This window comes from Lepisosteus oculatus, chromosome 3 (assembly GCF_040954835.1).
Source record: "Lepisosteus oculatus isolate fLepOcu1 chromosome 3, fLepOcu1.hap2, whole genome shotgun sequence".
NCBI lineage: Eukaryota > Metazoa > Chordata > Actinopteri > Semionotiformes > Lepisosteidae > Lepisosteus > Lepisosteus oculatus.
The window spans coordinates 63,686,787-63,708,688 of NC_090698.1; the positions used below are offsets into that span (position 1 = coordinate 63,686,787).

Genomic DNA, 21,902 nt, shown 5'->3' on the forward strand with positions numbered 1-21,902 from the left:
TTCATGCTGGACAATAAGTCAAAAGTGAAAAAAGCTTATTTGCAAGAATTCATTTTTGTTTTTATTTTCTCTGGTCTTTATGTAGCACTAGGAGAGCGGGTATCTGCTTTGTTTCAATTATTTTATCCTTATTATTATTTTTCTTATAAGAATAATGGACACAAACCAATAAATACTGAATGTAAAACCCAAAGGCTTCAGAAAAAGTAAGAGTAAAATGAAACCCTTTTTATTGTTATAAAAGGCAAACAGTTTATCACATAAATCTTTTTCATTTGTGTAAGAAAAATGTGTAAAATGTTCCAGATTTGGGGATTCCCTTTTTATTTTACAGTTTTGGTTTCAACATGCCCATCATCTTTTCCATTTTAATTGCCAGACTCATGTCACCTTTAATCTTCAGTTTTCCAGACATGAATGCCATGGTTGGCTTTAGTTTACCTGTGAACAAGAAAGATAACAAAAGTAAAGCATATCATGCAGCAAAAAAAAATAAAGAAAACAGCCTTCATTTAATCGGTTAAACACTTTTTACATTATGCTGTTAACTGACACTTAGGACCACTTAAATTCACAGGAGGATTAAAATAATCCAATCAGTCTTAGTCTGAGACCTTAGGTCCATTCACACCTCTCTAATTAAATTAATTTAAACTACAATCATGGAATTAAAACAAGGTGATGGCTAACTAGAAAATATCTTGAGGTAAAAAAAGGGCCATTCTAATTATGGATTTCAATAGAAAGTTTAACTGAAACAGAAAAGCCTAATAAAAATGCAAAAGATGGCAGTAAAGACTTTTCTCACAATTACCTGTAAAATATACACAACTGTTTATTATTGGGATATCATAGTTTGCCATTAACTTAAGCAGTCTTAAGTTAAGTTAATCAGGGTACTTTTAATGCCTTAGATTTTTGTCACAAACTAGAATGCCAGCTGATGTCAATTAGCAGGAGAAGAGAGAGGCTGCATCGCACTAAATACTGTATCCTCCTCTACTAACACTACCATGATTTATAACCTTTTAAACTAGAGTCCTATAGGACTGGATGCAACTGTGATTTTAACTTGATAAATATATAAGATCCTTAGCCCATCAGAATGCATACAGATATTTTGTAAAAATGTGTAAAAACAAATCGTCAATTTAAGGGGAACTTCAGTCCCAAATTCTCAGACTGGTGACAAAATAATATAAATAGGCGGCGGTATTGCAAAATCTTACAAATTTTAAATTAAGCACAAAACTGTGACCTTTGTGAAAATACTGTATAGTCACCATGTTGTCACAAACCCCTGGTCTTGCCAAGGGTGAGAGTGAGACTTCGTACGAATTGCAACGAGAAGCAGCCCTGCTCACTAGTCACTGGAATGACTAATCTAACACAGTGTACAAGCAAATAAGTACAGGTTCTGCAGTAGACATTTCACTGCAGCAATGTTCTAATGTGATTGCGAGCAGAGTTAACAAGGCAGTCGTAATAGTCAGCAAAATCGTCGAAAAGTTAAGAGCGATATTTCTATTGGATTGAAAGAGATGGATTCACAAGCTTCTTGTTTACAATGTAATTAGGCCGCATCACGTCACTAAGTTTTGTTGCCTTGTTCTGAATCATAGACAACGATGGCAATATGGTTCTGTGCATACCTGGAAAATTAGTTTATTTTGTGATGTAAATTGGAGGTTTTACGCATTACTGTCTAGATTTTACAGTACTTTCATTGTGGTATGAAATGTACTCATCCATGCAGATTCTTTCTAAAAGCACTACATTTTTTCTTTAAGTGATTACAGGTACATGTATCTCCAAAAAATACGTACTTAGGAACTTACAACAAAAACAAACAGAAATAGGTTTCCCCCATGACAACAGGAGATTTGGGATAAGGTTAGAGAAATAGGAAAAAAAATAACACAAGCAATAACTGTTTACCATTTGGATGTCTTAGCCAACCTCAACAGCTCATAATGGACTGACACTGGATTGTGATTAATAATACGGGCATTTTTTTCATCGATCAGTCTGCCTTCTATTTTAAACCAACTCAATGCATCATCTTAGTTTAACTCACAGGAAAGCAATTAATGCTGCTGCAAAGCAATATTGACAGTAAAGTAATGCAAAGAAGGAAGGTGGCTACTGCATTCATTTATCATCCCTGAGCCCATAATCAGCAGCTCTCAAACTAATGGCTACCATAGCATTATTTTGCTTACGGGTTTATTCTGTGGTGTAAAGTGATCATTTTATTACAATCATACACCATGTTAACAATGCAGAAAAAATGCGAATTTTTATGCTAACAACACCTTAATTAGAAACCTTATAACTATACATTGTGCTTATATTTTATAATTCTTGGATCCATCTCCCACGGGTATATTCCTGGTTTTTACTTTTAATGTGCCAATTCTCGTATTTCTGCATTATTACCCGTCAAAGCACAGCAGCTATCATCTCAGCTTTGCTAAATTACCTACAGTAACTGATACCAATTATTAGGAGCTACTGTACATGGCTGAAAATGAAGTGTGGCAAGATGGGGGTGCCCTGGTTTGGCTCTTAGCTCCGCTTAATATGTGGTTTCTTCATTTCACATTAATCATTTCAGGCTTTGCATACTGAAATTTAAAAACAAATAAAAATCTAGGGATTAAAATAGATTCTAGGTAGTTTTTGCATTTTAATTGAATATGATTATCAGCTGAGTTATATTTAAAAAGTAAATGTATATTTAGTAAGAAGGATGCTGAGGTGTTGTGGCGTGCCCTTAGCACCCTTGTATGTGCTGATCCCCATATAAAAGTGAACTTCTTCTGAAGTTTGCAGCTGAAATATTTACCCATTCTTTTGTTCCAATACAATACCACTGTACTTAGGTTCCTGAGGTAGTTCTGTGAAGGTTCAAGAAATCCTGAGACCTTCTCCTAGATGTTCTGAGATTTCACATAAACTGATTGATATTTGCCAATTCATTTCTACATTGAAAGCAGAACGATGCAGGTGCATATTTTAACCTAAAAAGATAATTACTTGCTTGAGTAAACTTTAAATTATTGTGCTGCTAGAAACAGTTGTGTTGTGCATTTTAATGTAAACTGCAAATAACTGTATGCAGAATGTTGTCAAGTACTGTAGTTTAGAGGCAAGTATTAAAATATCAATGCAAGAAACCAGGTGCTGTACATCTAATTAGTTACTACAGTATGTTTTGAGAACAGAAACTTCAATTTCAAAGTTACTTTCTAATTCCTGATAAAGTGTAGTTTAAAACTACTTCACATTATATCCAGTAACAAATCTCAATGAGCACTCCCTTGAAAGTGTTAAGTATGCATGATAGATAGATGGAGCATGATTGTCCTTCTTTCTGTATTTTAAGAGTCAATTGATATAAATACCCAATCCTTTCATTTTGAAACTATAATAGTATATAGTGCTCAGAATGGCATATTCAGGGATAGTCCAGAACCTAGTATAAGATGGTGAAAAGTTATTTTGTCACCAAGCAAAAAATGCAAATGATGTATCTAATTAAAATGCAAATAATATATTCATTGACACAAGACTGCAATGAATAAAAGTGCTCATAAAAACAAGGTCTTTATTTGTACTATATTGTACAGATTCTTCTGTCTTCTAAGATTTGCTAATCTGCCCAGTAGTGTACAGCACTGTATTGAAAAGCAATATTCATAGACTCATCTACATTTATTAGATTGGTCATTTTTGGTTTTCACTTTTAAAATAAATTTGAGAGAGCTTTGCACTAATGGCTTTTGGATTTATTATATTTGGACCACAAACTGGATTTTTTTTCTGAATATTACAATTCTTAACAGGTGCACCAAAAGATCACATCCAGGATTTAAAAAAAAAAAAAAAAAAAAAAAGGAAAGCACCTTTATTGTTATTTCATACTGTGCGCCCTTAACTCAGGGGCCTTGGCCTTGTAAACTGAGGCATATAAAACAAGTTTAAGTCTGGAGATTTGATTTGTGCAGGGAGACAGTACCAAAAAATAAAACATGTCAAGGTTATAAGTGCCTTCCTCCACAGGCAAACAGGTTGTCACAAGTCAGTTTCAGATAATAAAATAATTAAATTTAATTGATTTCTAATTTTTATTCTCAAGTTCCTCAATGTACTGCTAAGTGAATTACCATTAGACCTAATAATTGGAAACATACTGGTTTCTTAAATGTAGGAAATTTATGCTGTAAAACTACCTCTACTAAATGTGCAAACAGCTCATCAGAATTATTCTACCTATGATTCAGTATCCCCCTTCATGTATGAATACAGGTGGTAGTCCCATTTCATTAGTATGGTATAATTTACCTCATTCTGAAGTACAGGAAGAGGACTGCAAAAATGTCAACACCAATGTAAAATCACTTAATAGGGAAAGTGATTTTACATGTGTGGACAGTACAGCCTATATGTGCTGTGGCATAAGGTCGACCATCGTCTGGAATTCAGAGGGATGGATGAGGCACCATTTGGATTAAGAAGTCAATCAGCTCACACCTAGTGGATGGTGGTTGAATCAATGCTTGCTTAGGAGTCATTCCAGAATATTCCAACAATGTTTGATTGAGTTCAGATCTTCAGACTGAGAAGGTATATAGATACATTAGTGTTATGCTCATCACACCCTTTGTGACCATACATGCTCTGTGAATGCGGATGGGGGTATTGTCATCCTGAAACACATCTGTCCTCAAATTGCAGAAATGCTGCAACATGGGGTGAAGAATATCAGTTGTTACCATTAAGTACCGATTAGCTTTGACCTTGCATTCTAAGAGAATGAATGCACACAAACCGTGCCAGTAAAAGAGCCCTTCACTGTTGGAACCAAGCACTCTGGACTGTACAGGCAGGCTCTACACACACATTAATCTGTTTGTTAAGAAGATGGTGAAAGATGATTCATCTGAGCATATCACATTTCTTCACCAGTCAGCAGTACATTGCCAGTGCTTTGTACCACTGGACTGCACCATGAATGCAGACATACAGGTTTGTGGAATGCAACCCAAGTCTGGCACAATTTTTAATTCAATGTCTGTTCACACTTCAGACTGAAATCTGCCATCAAACTGCTCGTACACTTCATATTAATGCATAGATAACTATCCCTAATTAAAGACATGACTTTAATTACTGGAATAACAGAGAAAGATCTTCCTACATAGTACCTGAGTAATGAATAATGCCTGAATTCCAACAGCATGACTGAAGGCAACCCATCTGTGGGAGAAGCTGCCAAAAGAATGGTTCAACAATCTCCATCGGCACAGTAATACTGAACTGGCTTCCTGGTTTCTCTGTGAGGCACAGGCCACAGGCTGGAAGCAAGAGGGTCACTACACTGTCCCAAAACCTTCTCAATGGTCTGACCCTTCCGTGTATTTTGTAGGCTGCAATGGCTACAGCTCAAACTACATGTTGGCAAAACAGATGTAGCCCACCACCTGTATGAAAATAAACAGGTAACTGGGTGAAAGGGGAGGTGAAATGCATCCCCTGAGCCAGGAAACATAGAAGGTGATGGCAAAGAGAGTGGTAGAGTATTTAATTCACTCGCAAACACCATTTGTCCTTTGACATGGAAGACAACATGCATGGGGATGTCATGGTAAGGAGATATGCATACATTGGTCAAGTCAATTGAGAATGTGGTGGAAGTATGACTATGTGCTGGTGGGGTTATAGCAAGAACACCTTTGGTTTAGACTGAGGACAACCTTGCACCTTAGTGATACATTGATGAACTCCTTGACCCAACACGTTTTGCATTCCTGCAAACCAATCTTTAAGTGTTGATTTTCTAGCAGGGTCAAAGCACTATAAGGATTGCACTGGCCTGACTGCAAGAATATGTAATGGCCTAGCCAGGTCCAGCTTTGCTTTCTGTCCTGAGTCAAACAGAACATCTGCAGGACCAGCACATCTATGCCATCAACAGGAGACATCTGCAACCAACCAGCCTCCTCCAACCAGAGATTAGATTCATACCATCTGCCCTGACAGGATTCAATGACCAATGAGGCCCCACCTGATTCTCACTTGAATGTCGTTTCTTTTGTCTTTTTCTCCAGATGATCTTATCTCCCTCCACCCCAACATAACAGATCCTCCCAAATGCATGAATTCAAAGGCACATAAAAAAAAGCAGCACATTGTCAGAATTATCAGGGATTTGGCAGCCATTTCAGTAACTAGGTTCTGTACGGGACACACTGGTACAGCTCCTGTGGCAAGTGTCCTGTTCAGATACTTAGACTGCTCCCAACCCTCGGTAAAACCATCTACTGAACTGCCTTAACACAACTGCCTCCACATATTTGATTCTGCTCGCTCAAACATGTCTGCACTTGCCTGTGAACATTTTGACGAAGTCTGCGCTGTCCATACTCATCACCACATCGGCCGTTACAGGAGGCTCTCCACTGCCAGCACTGCCAGCGCCATTCTTCAGGTCAATATACCAGATCCCTGCGTGTTCCCCTGCGTTACAGCACATGAAAAAGAGATCAAAGAAAATCTCTGTGCACCTCTTCCCTATAATCCTTATAAACCAATTCGCTGCCAGACTCACTAATAGCCATGATCACACATGTACCCATTACGATGATGAAGATATCAGACACCAGGAGTTTAAAAATAATTTATGAACTTCCAGATACATATCACCTGCTTAGCAACTTGAAGTCCACAAGGGATTAGCCCCAATACTGGAAACATGTAGTACAGAAAATTTAATTACATTGTTCTCATAAATCTACAACATTTCATACATACAGACTAATACAAATTGCGAAAACATGAGAAACTCTCCTAGAAGCTTAATAAAAAAAAACCCCAACAGATTTACAGCATCTTCCAGATGGAAAAATGTGAAAAAATGGAAGGTAGGGTGAGACAGATTAGCAACAATAGACCTAGGTTTCCTCATGGACTGTTAAGAACATCCATTGTCATTATAATAATAAAATAATTTGTAGGAATAACAATAGAATACAAAATGCATTTCTGACAATATAATATTTAAATTCCTATAGCATTCCAATTCATTTCACAAGTTGAAGCCATTCACAGTTCAAAAATATTTAATATAACAATTATATTTATCACATAATGTTTACCTTATCCACATTCCACAATTTACCAGCAATCTCACAATGAATCAGAAAAGAATTGGATATTACTGTAATATCAAAACAAGTGCATTACATATTTAGTAGCATGGGTTGGATTTTCGACTCAAGAGAGTGGATACAGGTTGTGGATCAAATGAAGCAAACAAAAGCTACTGACGTTTCAGCCCGTTTAATGCCCTTGGGAATTCTCATGCTAAGCCACCGTACACTGACTAACAGTGTAGCTATTCAGTGTTAAACAAAGGCAGTGACAGAGGTACAGGCTTAGTGTCTTGAAACTGCTAGACTAAAATAAGGGTACAATCCGAGTTAGAGGTCTTAACATGTGGATGATGCTGCAATTTCATGCTTTAATCACAAAATCAGTATTTGGGTTCTTAAAATCTCAAAACCTATAGAGACAAGCTTTCAGTTACTAAGAACTTGACACTACTGTCATAAAAAGGCTATTCAAACAACCAGAGTAGTCTTTGTGTTGCTGGGTAGATTTGCCTAGTGCAATATCTTTAGATTAGGAGTCCCCATTCCTGTTCCTGAAGTCTCTTTAAAGCAACAACACCTGAACAGCTAAGACAAGTGATACACTTTCCAATTAAGCCAATAACAAGCTGATTCATGTCATTATAAGCCCCCAGTAGACTGAATAACTGTAGGCACCAGCCCTATTACTTGTTCCTTCGCAGCCTACGCATGCTGACACAGCTACCCACCTGAATTAATAGAAATAGCCAAGGTGCCATGTGTGGTAATATTTTGTACAGTTGTGCACTAATGCATATGCAATGATCACTTCTAAACACTCATCTGTTGTAATAAAAGAGGGTGACCAGAGCTGTACTCGGACCATAAGACGTCTTGCAAAACTGCTTGGATTAAAAGCGCCATGGGTGGGGGGGCAGGGAATGGACTCTGGAAAATAGTTTTTACAGTAGGTAACAAATTCAAACTGATTTCGAACCTTCACTGAACTCTGCTATGACTTATTACATCCTCTACAACTGCAACCACCCAATCATGAGCAATAAAGAAAAAAAACTCACCAGAAAGGTCAAACCTGTAAACACCCTTTGTCGACTGGACAACGTCAGGGTTCAGAACTCCCTTTATGAGATCAAAAGTATCGGCTATAGGTCCAGCCAATGCTGCTGCCTCTGCCTGGGATTTCCCACTTTTCAATATGGGAGATGCACCTGCAAAGGCAGTAAAAAAGGCTTTTTAAACAACACCCTTCCTAATCAGCTCTGTGGCTGCAATCCAGTCAACTACAGAAACAACAGTTATGTCTTCTCGTACACTAGAGCTGAGCGAGACACTTTCACAGCAAAACAAGGGTTGTCATGTTACTGTTTAATTTTCATTACTTCTTCATGATAATAAAAACTTTTTGTTAATAAAAAAATTAGGTAATACTTCTGTTTTATTATGCATTCATTATTATATTGCACATGGCAATACATTAACTTCTGATTTACAGATAGCGGACAAAACAAAATGCCAACACCAATGGAGGCACCAATGTAAAAATCACTTAATAAGGTCAGTATGTGCTGTGGCATAAAGTCTACCAGCTCTAGAATTCGGCAGGAGAATGAGGCACCATTCTTCCACAAGAAAGTCCATCAACTCATGCATAGTTGATAGAGGTAGAAAATCCTGTCTTGGGAGCTGTTCCAGAATATCACATAAATGCTCAATAGGGTTCAGATCTAGTGAGAAGACCATGGCACATGGATAGCATCAACGCTATGGCCATCAAACCACTGGGCAACCACATGTGCTAATCCATGGATATGACAATCCTGGAGCATGCACTTCCTCCCACTGCTGCCCTCTGTTGATGAGGACGCCAACATCACCTGAGTTGAAAGTTGAGCCATCTTGGTCGGCGATACTCCTAATCGCGCCTCAACAATTACGCCTCTTTTAAAGACACTGAGGTCTCCTCTTCTAGTCACACAAACCATAATTAATAGGCAACCAGGCCCGTCCAGTATTAGTATGCATGGCCCTAAGCAAACGGGGAAGTTTTTTGGTAAATTAATTTTATTAATAAAAGATTATTCTTATATACACTCCATTCAAAGCACTTTACAGGTAATGGGGACTCCCCTCCACCACCACCAATGTGCAGCATCCACCTGGATGATGCAACAGTATGCTCACCACACATCAGCTATCAGTGGGGAGGAGAACAGAGTGATGAAGCCAGTTCATAGACAGGAATAAATAGGAGGCCATGACTGGTAAAGGCCAGGGGAATTTTGGCCAGGACTTTGGGGCATGAGTTGCAGCAGTATGGAAGCCCTTGCTTACAACATTCTTGGTGTCTCTAAGTTTACCAGATGTTTCCATTTTTTTGTATAAAGCTGCCAAAGACATCTGTACAAGAGCAACTAATTAAGGTCTCTGAACTACCTATATACAATATTTTCTCTCAGAAATTATAATCTTGTTTCTACAATGTTTCGTTTCATGGTAAAGAAAGAAAACAATCAAGATTGAATTTAACATTGAGTCATGTCTGCCATTTACTATAGCCTTCTAAATGACTAAGTCTGGTTTGAATTATTATCCAAATCAGCGATAGTTTAGTATCTGCCATTCACCTGTGCTGTTTTGTTCAAGTGAATCAAATGAACAATTTTGGATTGATATATTAAACTTAATCACAAGAATTGATTCATTGTGCAAATAGGTAAATTATTCAGAAATCAATTCTAGTGGTTTAATCGAAGCTTGAGATTAATAGCTGGATGTTATGCAATCCTGTAGCCTGGACTGATTGCAGAAATAAAGCATACCATGATCCTCCATTTTTTTAGCCAGTGTTTCGGGGTCATCATCCAAGAAGAAATCAGGGAGCAGAGGGTGCCCTGCGGAGACAGGTTGTAGAGACTGAGCTCCAGAGAGGCATGGAAAAGGGCCACAACAATGCATTGTCTCTCCAGATAATGTTCAGATGGGCAATATAAAAACACTATATTACTGTATATTACTTATTAGCATGTCACAGGTTATGTCTCAACATTGAAGTCCTTTACAATGAAATTTCAAACCAGCAAAAGTGCTCCTAAGTAAAAGTAGCAAAGGTAGTGTAATTCAATCCCACTATTTAGTTCAATGTTCCTCAACCAAGAAATACAAAAAATTATATGATAATGAAATACTGAACACTAAGGAAAACCTAGTTGACAAAAAATGACAAATGTTTGTAGGAGGTCCTATCACTAAAATGTCAGTACACATGACTAATTAATTATACATTTGTCATCACCAGGGGGTCTTACTGTGCAAGTGTGACAGGCTTGTAGTGTGTGTGGCCACAGCAATACAAGCTGTGCATCTTTGACATTCTTGTACAAGGCTGCATGTACTGTCTTGTGGGATTCTGTCCCATTCCTCATGCAGTGCATGACTGTTTGCTTACTGTTCATGTACAATGGATTTTACCTCTTCGCTAACATAAGTCAAGCCTGGATTTGTAAAAGGCCGCCATTTCTCATCTCATTGTCTGTGTTTTTTTAAATACACACACTTTCAAAGAGCACTAGGATACCTACAGTATTATAGGATACCAAAATACAACTGTACTATTCATAGCTTTGGGCAGCACAGGGGTGCAGTGGTTACCATTACTGCCTCGCAGTGCTGAGGCCCTTGCTTGAATTTTGTATTTTTTTCCACAGATTTGCAGGTTCTCCCCCTTGTTAATGCAGGTTTCTTCCTGGTGTTAATTGTTAATTCTGGTTTCCTCCCACACTCCAAAGACATACTGGTTAGGTTAACCGGCCCTGGTGTGAGAGTCTGTGTCCATGTGTGCCTAGCGATGGTCCTGCCTCGCGCCCATCGCGAATCGTACCTGGAGCTACGGCATAAACATCGAACTCTTTGATCCCTTCTTGCTTGAGTATGTCTTCGTCAATGGTGAAGTTTCCAGAGTAGGTCTTGGGCTTGGTGAGAATACAGTAAGCAGCGTCTGCCATGATCTCTGGTTTCCTGCACTGCTTGCTCACACCAGAGCCGCCCAGCATGTCCATGGCTGCAGTGTGTATAGCTGGAAAAGAAACGCACCGGTAATAATGTTGAAGGGTGCATCTAAATAAGGCAGAGTTAAAAAAATGACCATTAAATGACTTAACATTCCAAAAACGACAATTAAATTGTCACGATTATAGTCCCCCCTCCTTAAGGGTGCTCCAGCCCTTTCACTTGAGACCTTATTCTGTGCACCTGATTCCTATTCCCAGCCCACCTTAAAAGCCAGGCGCTGACGCTCATCCGGGCTCTGCATCTGATTTCCGTATCGTGCAAGTTCGGGACCTGGAAGCGCCTGGTCCCGTTAAGGTTTTAATCTCGGTTCCCGTTCCTGTTCCCTGTCCGCCGGTTCCGACCCGGTCTTCGTGTTTTAATTCCGCGTTTTGATGGATCTCCTGGTTTTGGATTTACCCTTGTGTTTTGGATTCTCTCTAAGGACTACTCTTTTGGATTGTTCGCCTTGGCCACACCTCCCCCGTGCACCAGCGCACCTTGGACACGCCCCCCTGTCTTTAGCCCCGTATTCCTGCATGACGTTTCCCTAGTGTTTCCCCACTTTTTGGATTGTGTCGTCCGCATAGGGTCCGGAAAGAACATAAATTGAATAACTCGATTAAAAGAAATTAATCTGAAGAAAGTGACATCTCAGATTACATCAAGTGAGAGAAGCACAGGGGCCGGTACTGCTGCAAACCATATGAGCAATGCTGCTACCTCGCAAGATTCTTTCATTTCACCGTGGGCTCCTTGGAATTGAACAGGGACACAGTCAAAACTTTCACCTTGTCTGCATTTGTTGGAAAAAAGGGGTTTTTAAGAAGCGCAACAAGACTTCAAGAGGCAGAAAAAGAGGTTAAGAATAGCCAACAAAGCTCTAATCACAAAATAATTTAAGATGCTGAGAGCCACTTTACAGTTTCCACATTTCAACAGGGAAAAAATGCAATTCTCAACCCACATGATTTCTACTACTGTACATTTTCATGAAAGCACTATGAATCATGGATCATCTAGTTGTAATCTGTAATAATTTTGTATTATTATTATTATTATTATTATTATTATTATTAATAGATTGCAGTGTTGTTTCCCCTCCAATTACATCTAGTTGTAATCTGTAATAATTTTGTATTATTATTATTATTATTATTATTATTATTATTATTAATAGATTGCAGTGTTGTTTCCCCTCCAATTACTAAGGCATTAGGAGCAACAATGCTTAAAAATATAGTCACCTACAGTACCTGTTTTTGGCCAAAGAGCATTAACAGCAATGGCTCCACGAAATTCCTCAGCCATTCCCAGGACACACATTGACATTCCATATTTTGCCATGGTATAAGCTGAGCGAGGAAAAAAAAAACAGTAGGCAATATACGTGAATTAGCAATACTATCAAAAACTACATAAAGTAAGTGAAGGGTTCTTCAATATTTCACAAGACTCCCGATAACCCATTTTAAAATCGACTAAATTGACAGAATTAAAAAAAGATTTAAATTAAAATACCCACGGCACTGAAATAATTAATACTCAAATGGAGGTTTAACTAATACTATGACAGTGTCCAGGACTGCTAATGATGACTGTTCATTTTGTTTTTTGTATTTACAAGATCCTAATCAGAAAATGTGTGTTTCCATTGAATGGTATTCCGTTAACTGTTGTCATTTTTAATTAACACCTAAATTATGTATTTATTTTAGAATTGTTGGTCCTTCCAAATATACATTTTACTTTTTATGATGGTAAAAAGGTTTTCAATAAGGAAAATGAAACCATATGAAACCTAGGAAAGTACTTCAACAAATCATGTCAACCTTATTTTTCTAACCATTTAATCAAACCATGAAGCAAGTACCATAAGAAACAATTAAACAAAATTCATCAGTACATTTCAAAAATATTACGTCAAGATACTTTTCTGAATATGGTCCTCAGTGTCTTAGAACTTAAGTTTAAAATGGCAAAAGATAGGAAGAGGCCCCAGACGTTTTTGCTCACGAAAAATGATGGACCCCAGTTATTATAACATTATATCCTTATAAAATCTCAAAGTGTAATTCTTCATACAGAATGATGAAACAGTGCACTGCATAACAATTTTATGAGTGAAAGTGTGATACACAAGGTAATACCTGTGTGATTCTTGAACCAAACGGGGTTGAGGTTGAGAGGTGGGCTCAGGTTGAGTATGTGGGGATTTTTGCTCTTTTGAAGGTATGGGACACAGAGCTTTGACCTTTGAAAAGAAGTGCATTAAGCGAATAAGTTTTGCAGTTGGATGGCTGTATTTCATCTGAAGGCACAGGAATTCATTTTAGCAACAGTGATTAGTCTCCTGAGCAAAGCGAGTTAGTTTTCCTGTTCAAACAGACGCCACAGTGCTATTTGTATAAAGACAGATGTAAGCATAATTTTCAAAGCTTTAAAGCAAAGCTTGACAGAAGACCATTCCAGACTCACTCCTCATGGCTTTGACTTCCTTTTATGATCTGTACAAAGCACTTATAATGATCTGTGAAGACATGAAAGCTTTAAATGGAGATGTGCGAGTTTAAGTTTGCTCTTTAGGTGGGATGGACAGGAGTAAATTTTAAAAATAAAACAATTTTGTTAGGGAAATTACATCTACAGTATTTACTGTATGTAAAACATTTGTAGACTCTGAAACAAAATGCAAACTTGGAACACTTAAGACATGGTATGTAATGTAAATTACGAGCAAACAATTATTTGCTGATGTTTTCCTGGACTTCTGTAGACAGGCAAGATCTTGATCTGTTGTCCCTCTAGGCAAGCGCACAGTATGTGACCAGGATATCACTAACAAGGAACTTCATGGTATTGCATAAATCATATGCAGAATATCTGTTCAGAGCAGACTGTCAAAGTAAGCATTATCAATGTCTACTCATCTCATCTTACAACTTACAGTAAGTCATCCCCTGCCCTGTGTCTTTTAGATTATGTTCAGCCACAGGTGTCCACACTGCTGTCACATCTACTGTAACTAAAGGAAGTTTACCCTTAAACTTGATTACCTTAATGGGTGCATCTGAGAACAGCCCAGTGTGAAAAAAATACAATTCCATTACTGCACTGCAACCATGTCTAGCATGGAAATCAGCGCCTGTTTCAGCCAACAGTACCAGAGCAGGCATGGCCTCTCTGCCCTTACTGTCTTCCTGACAAGATAGCTGATATTTGATTAGAAAGCACGGCAGGCTAAGAAGCATTGACACAGCAGAGCCGATATTGGACTGCGGGAAACATTTGTTGAATGGTCGGTCTTCTGAAAATCATAAAGGTATTATGTTATATTACATTTTAAATTCCTTTGCAAACAGAGTTTAAACAATACAAGAACATTCCAAAGAACACAGAAATTCCACAAAGATACTGCAGGACATTTTAAATTCATATTACTGGATTATATGACAATTATTTGTACAGACTCATTTTGCAAAGAATGTTCAATTATTCTTGATGCAAAAATCTCTGGATGTATGCATTTGTGGAAATTCATACACATAACCTATTATCTCCACTGTAGATGGAGAAATATTCTGATCCCTTCTATAAAAACACTCAGTAGGGATGGATTTACCCTAGCACTGCCATCTGCTTATGCAAGTGGACCATACAATGCAGCTAAACCAGCAACTGTAAAGATAAGAAGCTGACAAAGTATTATCTACAATCTAACAAAATAAGAAGGTTTATCTACATCTTGCGCTTTTCAAAATGAATGACAAATGGGGAAAAAAAAGAGCAATTTTGTATTTCTACAAAAGTATTTCAGAGATTCTTCTCTTCAAAGAAAAAAAAACATCTAAAAATCCCTAGACAATTTTAGCACTATCTAGGTAAATTTAACTTCCACAATATCCAATTCATAACTAAAAAAAATAAAACTTAAAACCTCCAGAGAAAGTTTTACCACGTCATTATTTATAAACTCTAGATGTACTAAAACAAACTAATTCTCTTTTGTACAACAGAAATCATATTAACTAAAGGCATTCACAAGCGCTTTAACAATTGTAAAACTGATGCTTTACAATTTGCCTTCACACTTACATTCGCCATTTTCAATGCACCTTTTGATGCTCAGAATGGGCATAGCTGAAATGAGGAGGAGGTGATGAGGAGATTCAAAGACCAAAAAGGCAGAGTGGAATAAACATTCCACGCTTATCAAGTGACAAATGCCTTTGTTCTGTACTAACTAATTTCAGGCGGTCAGACAAGTCCTCTTTTGCAATGAATTAGGGTTTTGCATGGACCACCATGCTGGATGGCAGGGAGAGAAGCACAGAAGTTGTAAGATGGTGCCGCCAAAGATGGCAGCCGTCCCGCGAGCTCCAGCCCGTTTTTGTCTTTTTCTAAAGCATTTCATTGCCAACAACACCGCTGGATGCTGTACTGTTCGTGCATTGATAAATAAACCTTGATTGATTGAGAAATGCAGAACAATACACAAACTGTTGTGTACAACAGACACAGGTGGGGAAGTCCAAGCATGTTAGTTGGTGGAAGAGTGCCTAGTAGCTGTAGATCTCCATTTGTAGTGACTGATAGCCATCTGACTGTACAGTGCTCCACTGAACAAGTGCTGGGCCCTAACTTGTTGCTATTCCTGTGGGCTTAGTTTGACATCACAAGACTCCAGCAGGACAACTCACTTTCTCAAGCTACTCACAGAAGTACTGTTTTCCTGCGAGATGAGAATATGACAGTGATGTCTTGTATGCTCTACTCTCTAGACATGAGCCCCACTGATTATTAGTCGGCTACGCGGGAAAGGCGTGGCACATAGGGCACAACAGAAAGGTCATATGCTTGTCTACCTACAGGAATGGGACAGTTTCCCACAAAGTATCTGCTACCAAGTGGGAAGCATGCGTCACACTCATAAAGCTTAGATTGCCTCTGATGGTGGTCACACGTTGCTAAACAGTGAGTTTCGAAATACACCCTATTTTCATCAACCCTGTTGAACAAATCCTAATAGGCGCAATGAATATACCAATGCTGCACCTTTTCAAATAAATCAGTGAAGAGCTACAAAAAAATACTGTTACCTTCATGGTCACCTGTAGCTGCACCTTTAACTACAAAAAGTTACAGTATAAGCTTTCTTTTGATGCTCTTTGAAATAAAATGATCCTTTTTGCAGATAAAAATCATCTAAGGTTGAGCAACTCAAGAAAGATATTGGTCACACTTGCTCATCATTGCTCTTTCTTCCTGATTCTGCATAAACTCTTAATATCAGATCCATCTCTGTCTGGAGCCCGGGTGAACAAATGTGTGCAGAAGTCTAGCAGGAGTAATACTGTAATACAGCTTTAGTCACATGCTATTAATTTTAACAGTTCATGAAAATTAATGAGTTTAATCAATCAAATTTTACTCACGTCAAATAAGTTCCCCTTAAATTGATACCCAACATAAGGTCAACCTTTTTCATGGGTGTCTCCAGAGTTCCGGTTAAATTGATAGCACTAGCATTGTTTACCACAATGTCAATTCCTAGAGATTTAGAAACAAGGAAATACATTTGACAGTTAATACTAGAGTAAAGGCATTACTAGCACACAATGACAGACTTTCCATCCTACTTTAACTCTCCCAGTAACAATCTGTCCTGAAGTGGTTTGAAAACCTAGTGTATGGGAGTAATTACCTACTAGCAACAAAACTGGGAGGAATACAGTTTTTCATCCCCTTCTCCCCTTTATAACCCTGTGTTCTAAGGCATCCAAATCCAAAAAAATGAAAAAGGCGTTTTTAATTCTTACCATTTTCACAAACTTTGTAATATAAAGCATTTTAACAAAGGAAAGCCTTTTCTATAAAATCTGAATTTTCATTGTTTACTGTATTCTTTTGAGAGTGGTGACCGCAAAGTGTACATTTTTAAATGTATGGTAAGAAAGCCGGATCCTTTTTGTTTAGTGTGCATTCATCAGCTACTGTTCAGAACTTGAAAATGTACAGTAGGATTACTGTACCTTCATTCTATAATTTTCCTCAAATCAAACAGGTTTTACACAAGACCAAAGCAGAATGCAAACAGGACAGTAAGACAATGTGACACTGTAAATGTTCAATACCTGATGCCCAGCAATCTTACCTCCAAACTTCTTCACAGCTTCCTCCACCGCATCGCTGACCTGCTTCTCGTCCCTCACATCGACAATACAAGGCAAGGCCTTCCCCCCAGCAGCCTCAACTGCAACAGACAACAGACGTACAGTATCGTACTAAAAGTGCATAGCTACACTGGCAAATACCAAAGAAAAACCACCAAGGCCAAGACAGCTTGTCCCAGAGCTGGAGAAAAAGTGACATTGAAATCAGATTCTTGGATTTGTTTAATTATATTTACATTATATTTTTTCCAGTATGTCACTTCTAAGCCAATACATCTTCATCATTCCTGTTCTTTTTTTTGCCACGGTGAATGATTAAACATGCTTTGGGGAGGTAAGAAATATTTACAGTAGGTGATAAACTACCTACAATCAATTAATAACCAGAGGATAACACTACTGAAAGGGCTTTTCCTTTAGGGAACCCCAATAACAACTTAAAATCTCCCAGCCTTGAGAAGTCAATTTGCAAATGCCCATGCGACAAAAACTACTTTCCCAACACTAAAAACCGTGGGAATAGAACTACACAAGTGAAAGCTTAAAGGTGAGAAGATGAAAGTGCTTTTGCATTAACACCACTGAGGGAAGAACTGACATGGTTCCCTGCTTTCTTCTGTTATTTTGTCTGGCAGAAATTGAACGACATAAAATTAAGGAGTCTTGCAAGGTCTTATGTTGTTTTTATTTCTGCACTTTTAGCGTCACAAAACATTGTATACAAAATGTTAATCTTTTGTGTCGTGGGAGGCTGTGTAACTTGTGCCAGATACAGTATGTTTTTGAAGCCAATACCCTGGCTTCTCTCAAGAAAGGACAGGATGGGATCCCCAAATCATCCTGAGGCTGCCAACCACCTAGTAAATAAGCAAATGAAGCAAGTGGCTTCAAATCCCAAGAGCAACAACTCACAAATGTTCTCGTCACAACTGAATCAGAGAAGTTTAACACATGTAAGTCAGTATGCGGATAGCAGCTGCCTTTCAATTTCTTGCCAATCAGACTAAAGGTTAATGGTTCTAAGCCGGTGACTTCCAAACATACTACAAACTGTAACACAGGGAAGGACAGATCGTGAAATAAACCGGACTCTTGTTTCTTTGAAACCATTTTGATCACTGAAACAGAAAAAGAAAATAAAACCTACTTTCTTCCGCAGCAGTATAAATGGTCCCAGGGAGTTTTGGATGGGCTTGGGCTGTTTTGGCAGCGATCACTACATTGGCACCATCCTTGGCAGCTTTTAAGGCAATTGCTTTTCCAATACCCCGGCTAGCACCCGTGATAAACAGAGTGCATCCTGCTAGTTTTCTGGAATGAAAAAAAACAACAACAAATGTATTATTGAAAGACCAAGTCACAAAGCACAAAGTTCCACTGAAAACAAATGAGTGTTCCTAACTGGAAAGTCAACCTTGCAAGAAAGATACAGGTATTATACCTAAATGCACTCACCCTGCACACAAACTTTCAAAAATATTTTTTCACAATTACCCGAGCGCTTCCATAAATTAGGAATGCAGGATTTCCTCATTCTCAACTTCGCCTTCTTAGGTACAGTTATAAAAAAAATAAGCATACCATCTATTTTCAATAACCACACACTCCAGTACAGACCTGCAGTGTGACAGAGCCTAAACCAGCAGGCAACAGATGCAAAGAAAGATACAAGCTCATTGAGACACTATTCCATCACAGGGCACACACACACAAGCACCTATACATGAGGACAATTCAGTGACACCCATTAGCCATTATGAACATAGAAAACATGCAAACTCCACACAGAACGTTCCCCAGACTGGTGTCAAACCCATGGCCCAAGCCAAGTACTGTGAGGCTCCTGCAGTAACTGCCCCCCAAAAGTACCATGAAATACCAATGTTACAGCATTATTCTGTGTTTATATACGGGTTGTATTAAAACAGCAAACCTCCAGAATTCCGTTGGAGTCCATTACCTTTCTTCTGCTTTTTAACTATGTAAAGGTTTTTTAAAAAAGTACTGAATCTGTGGGAAACGATTTGCAAACACTCTCAAAACAAACTGCTTGCTCTTGATATAGCTGTATTATCCATAATTATGGACATAATAGCTAATATACTGTACATCACTATGGATAGTAGTTTAAAAAATTTCTTCACACTGTTTTCTTCCCAAGACTATTTTCTTTACTGTGAGACAATAACAATTTGATAACCTACTGTATCTTCCCACATGCTTCATATAGACTTACAACACTTAAGAAAATCTTTAAGCTCTAAACGTCCACGGCACGTAATTCTGCTTATCAAAAACAGTTAGATGTCTTAGAATAGAAATATCAAAATACATGTCTCAGATGGATAAGTAGCGAGCGCAGAAAAACAAGAAAATATACCTGAAACGTTGGAAGTATTATACCGCAGTCCAGGGGGACTTTAACTTAAAACTACGATACGCGGCAAGTCTGTAAAGACTTTGTAAACTTTGAAAGCAGTATTAGGAATCTGACATCACATGTAATATTGTGCTGCGTTATAACAGCTCACGCTGCCTGTAGTTAAAACGAGACCAAACATGATGGAGTTCGCCCAAAACTAAATTTTGCCAACCACCAAAGTCCAGTGTCCAGTTTTCAAGGTCGAAAACGACTTTGGCACGCCTGTAAGGTTTTTACGAAACCTCCTAGAGTTGCGAGAACACTTGCTTTGTGTATAAAGTACATTGTGACTGTTTTCACAGCCTTCACTTTGTCGTTTTTATGACTTTTTGTTTACCACGCACGGATATTCTTGTGTCCATATCTTCGCAAGGGAAACACAGAAAGCCTTCAAACCAAATGCATTTTAAAGACCACGACTGTGAGCTAATTATTTTCTGACACTCGGGGGTTTTGATTGAACACTGGGGGACCGCTGAATACATACATACGTTCACAACGCGAGAAATACTGCTCAACAGGGTTTTCATGCGAAAAACACGTATATGACCATAGGAAGCAGAACAGCACAGTCTCCAATTACCCAGACTTAATGTTCGTTTTCGAACTTCAAGCTAACTTTACCCCAGTGGTTCGCGCTGCCTCTAGTTAAACCAAAGAAATTAAATGAGACCAAACATGATGAGTCCAGTCCAGTAGACATCAAGTTACAACGTCGTTTAACTGACGATTTCTATATGCTGTACAGCGATCCGTTACAGGTGAAGAAAGGAAAGACGTACACTACTTCTATACGCGATCTACACACACTGCTCCCCATTTGCTTCAGACAGAAACTCTACTGCTTCATTTAAAATCAGCCCTGCAAGCATTGCTGCACTCAAAAGTATAATAAGTACAAATTACAATCGCTCTGAAGTTATTCGCTAATTAAAATTTAAAATTGGTTATTGCCTGCTGTGCTGGGGAGTGTCTCATATTTGTTACAGTCCAGAAATGAAACTGCATACTAATTTACTGAAATATTGATCTTTGAATATTTACTGTAGCCGCAAATGCAAATACCAACTGACAACCTTTCACCTGAATTTCTTTTCAACTTTGCACAAGCTCTGAGTTCAGAAATCAGACAAAAAGCTGCAGACAAAAGCCTTCTCCGATAATTCACCTGAATGTATTTACTATTTCTTGAGAAGATGGGCCAATTCAATTTTCAATAAACGCCGAAAAGAAATTTAAAAAATATAGTAAAATAAACTTGTAAAAAATCCCGCTTTTCAAGTTAAAGGTGTCAATGAACGTATTAATAAATGTACAGGATCGTTGCTGTTACATTACTGCACCTGCCCTGAAACCCAGATTTCTATATTAACAAGACAAAGTAAAAGGTAACTGTTCGCACTAAATGCTGAAACAGTTATAATATAGTTAAAAATTGCAGCTTGTCAACTCACCCCGTATTCGGCAACATCTTTTAATGCTCTCTGCAGGAACAAAAAAAAAGTCTGCTTAAGTCTTTAATGCAACTTGCGTTTTTCCTAATGTGCAGCCGAAGAAGAGTAATGAATCTAATATAATGACCACTTATACAGCAAACGTCCGAAAATATCTCCGCACCACCGTACTGTCACAATGCAAGGCTGCCCTTTGCCCCACTTTCTCTGACAGAGAAACAACCTCGGTTCCGGTTAAATGTTACACACAAGTTCATTACAAAAACGTCAAGAGAATTTCAGAATTCGATTTCGAAAATCCCATATTATCGCCAATACTCAGGAAAATGTGTGCTTTTTTTTTAAATCAGCACTAGCAATTTATTTTAAAATACCACAGATCACGAACAGTCCTTGTCAACTTGCCAACAAGACCGGATACTGGGAAAGTAATTCGTGCAGCTACACGTCAATCACATACGCAACGTCCTGATACGATGAGTAGGAAATATAATTATCCTGATTAGTCAGGTGAGAATAAAATATTACTTTGTTATTACAATCTGTGCGAAAGGCTTACCCCGGTGTAGCACAAGGAATAAGGCAATGAAAGAAAAAAATAATAATAATACATATTAATATTGTGGTATAAAGAATTTGGCAGCGTTAACAA

At 38.1% G+C, this 21,902-nt stretch overlaps 1 protein-coding gene across 1 annotated transcript; it reads right to left on the minus strand.

The window, feature by feature from the left end:
* Window positions 1–207: 207 nt before the first annotated feature.
* On the minus strand, window positions 208–21,638 carry hsdl2 (hydroxysteroid dehydrogenase like 2). Its single transcript, XM_069187347.1, has 11 exons — window positions 21,251–21,638; window positions 18,522–18,685; window positions 17,356–17,454; window positions 16,637–16,751; window positions 13,352–13,455; window positions 12,458–12,556; window positions 11,035–11,229; window positions 9,977–10,048; window positions 8,216–8,365; window positions 6,394–6,522; window positions 208–441 (listed from the first exon to the last, which is right to left on the minus strand). Exons 1-11 carry the CDS (start codon window positions 21,265–21,267, stop codon window positions 329–331), a joined length of 1,257 nt encoding a protein of 418 aa, XP_069043448.1. The 5' UTR covers window positions 21,268–21,638; the 3' UTR covers window positions 208–328.
* Window positions 21,639–21,902: the final 264 nt, after the last annotated feature.

What these genes read in the sequence shown, in the direction of transcription:
- hsdl2 (XM_069187347.1), bottom strand. An exon ending in TGTTTATGCCGTAGCTCCAG is followed by an intron (nt 10,049 to 11,034) that starts GTACGATTCGCG and finishes CTGTCTCCGCAG; the next exon opens with GGCACCCTCTGCTCCCTGAT. An exon ending in TAAAAAAATGGAGGATCATG is followed by an intron (nt 8,366 to 9,976) that starts GTATGCTTTATT and finishes CTGCCTTTGCAG; the next exon opens with GTGCATCTCCCATATTGAAA.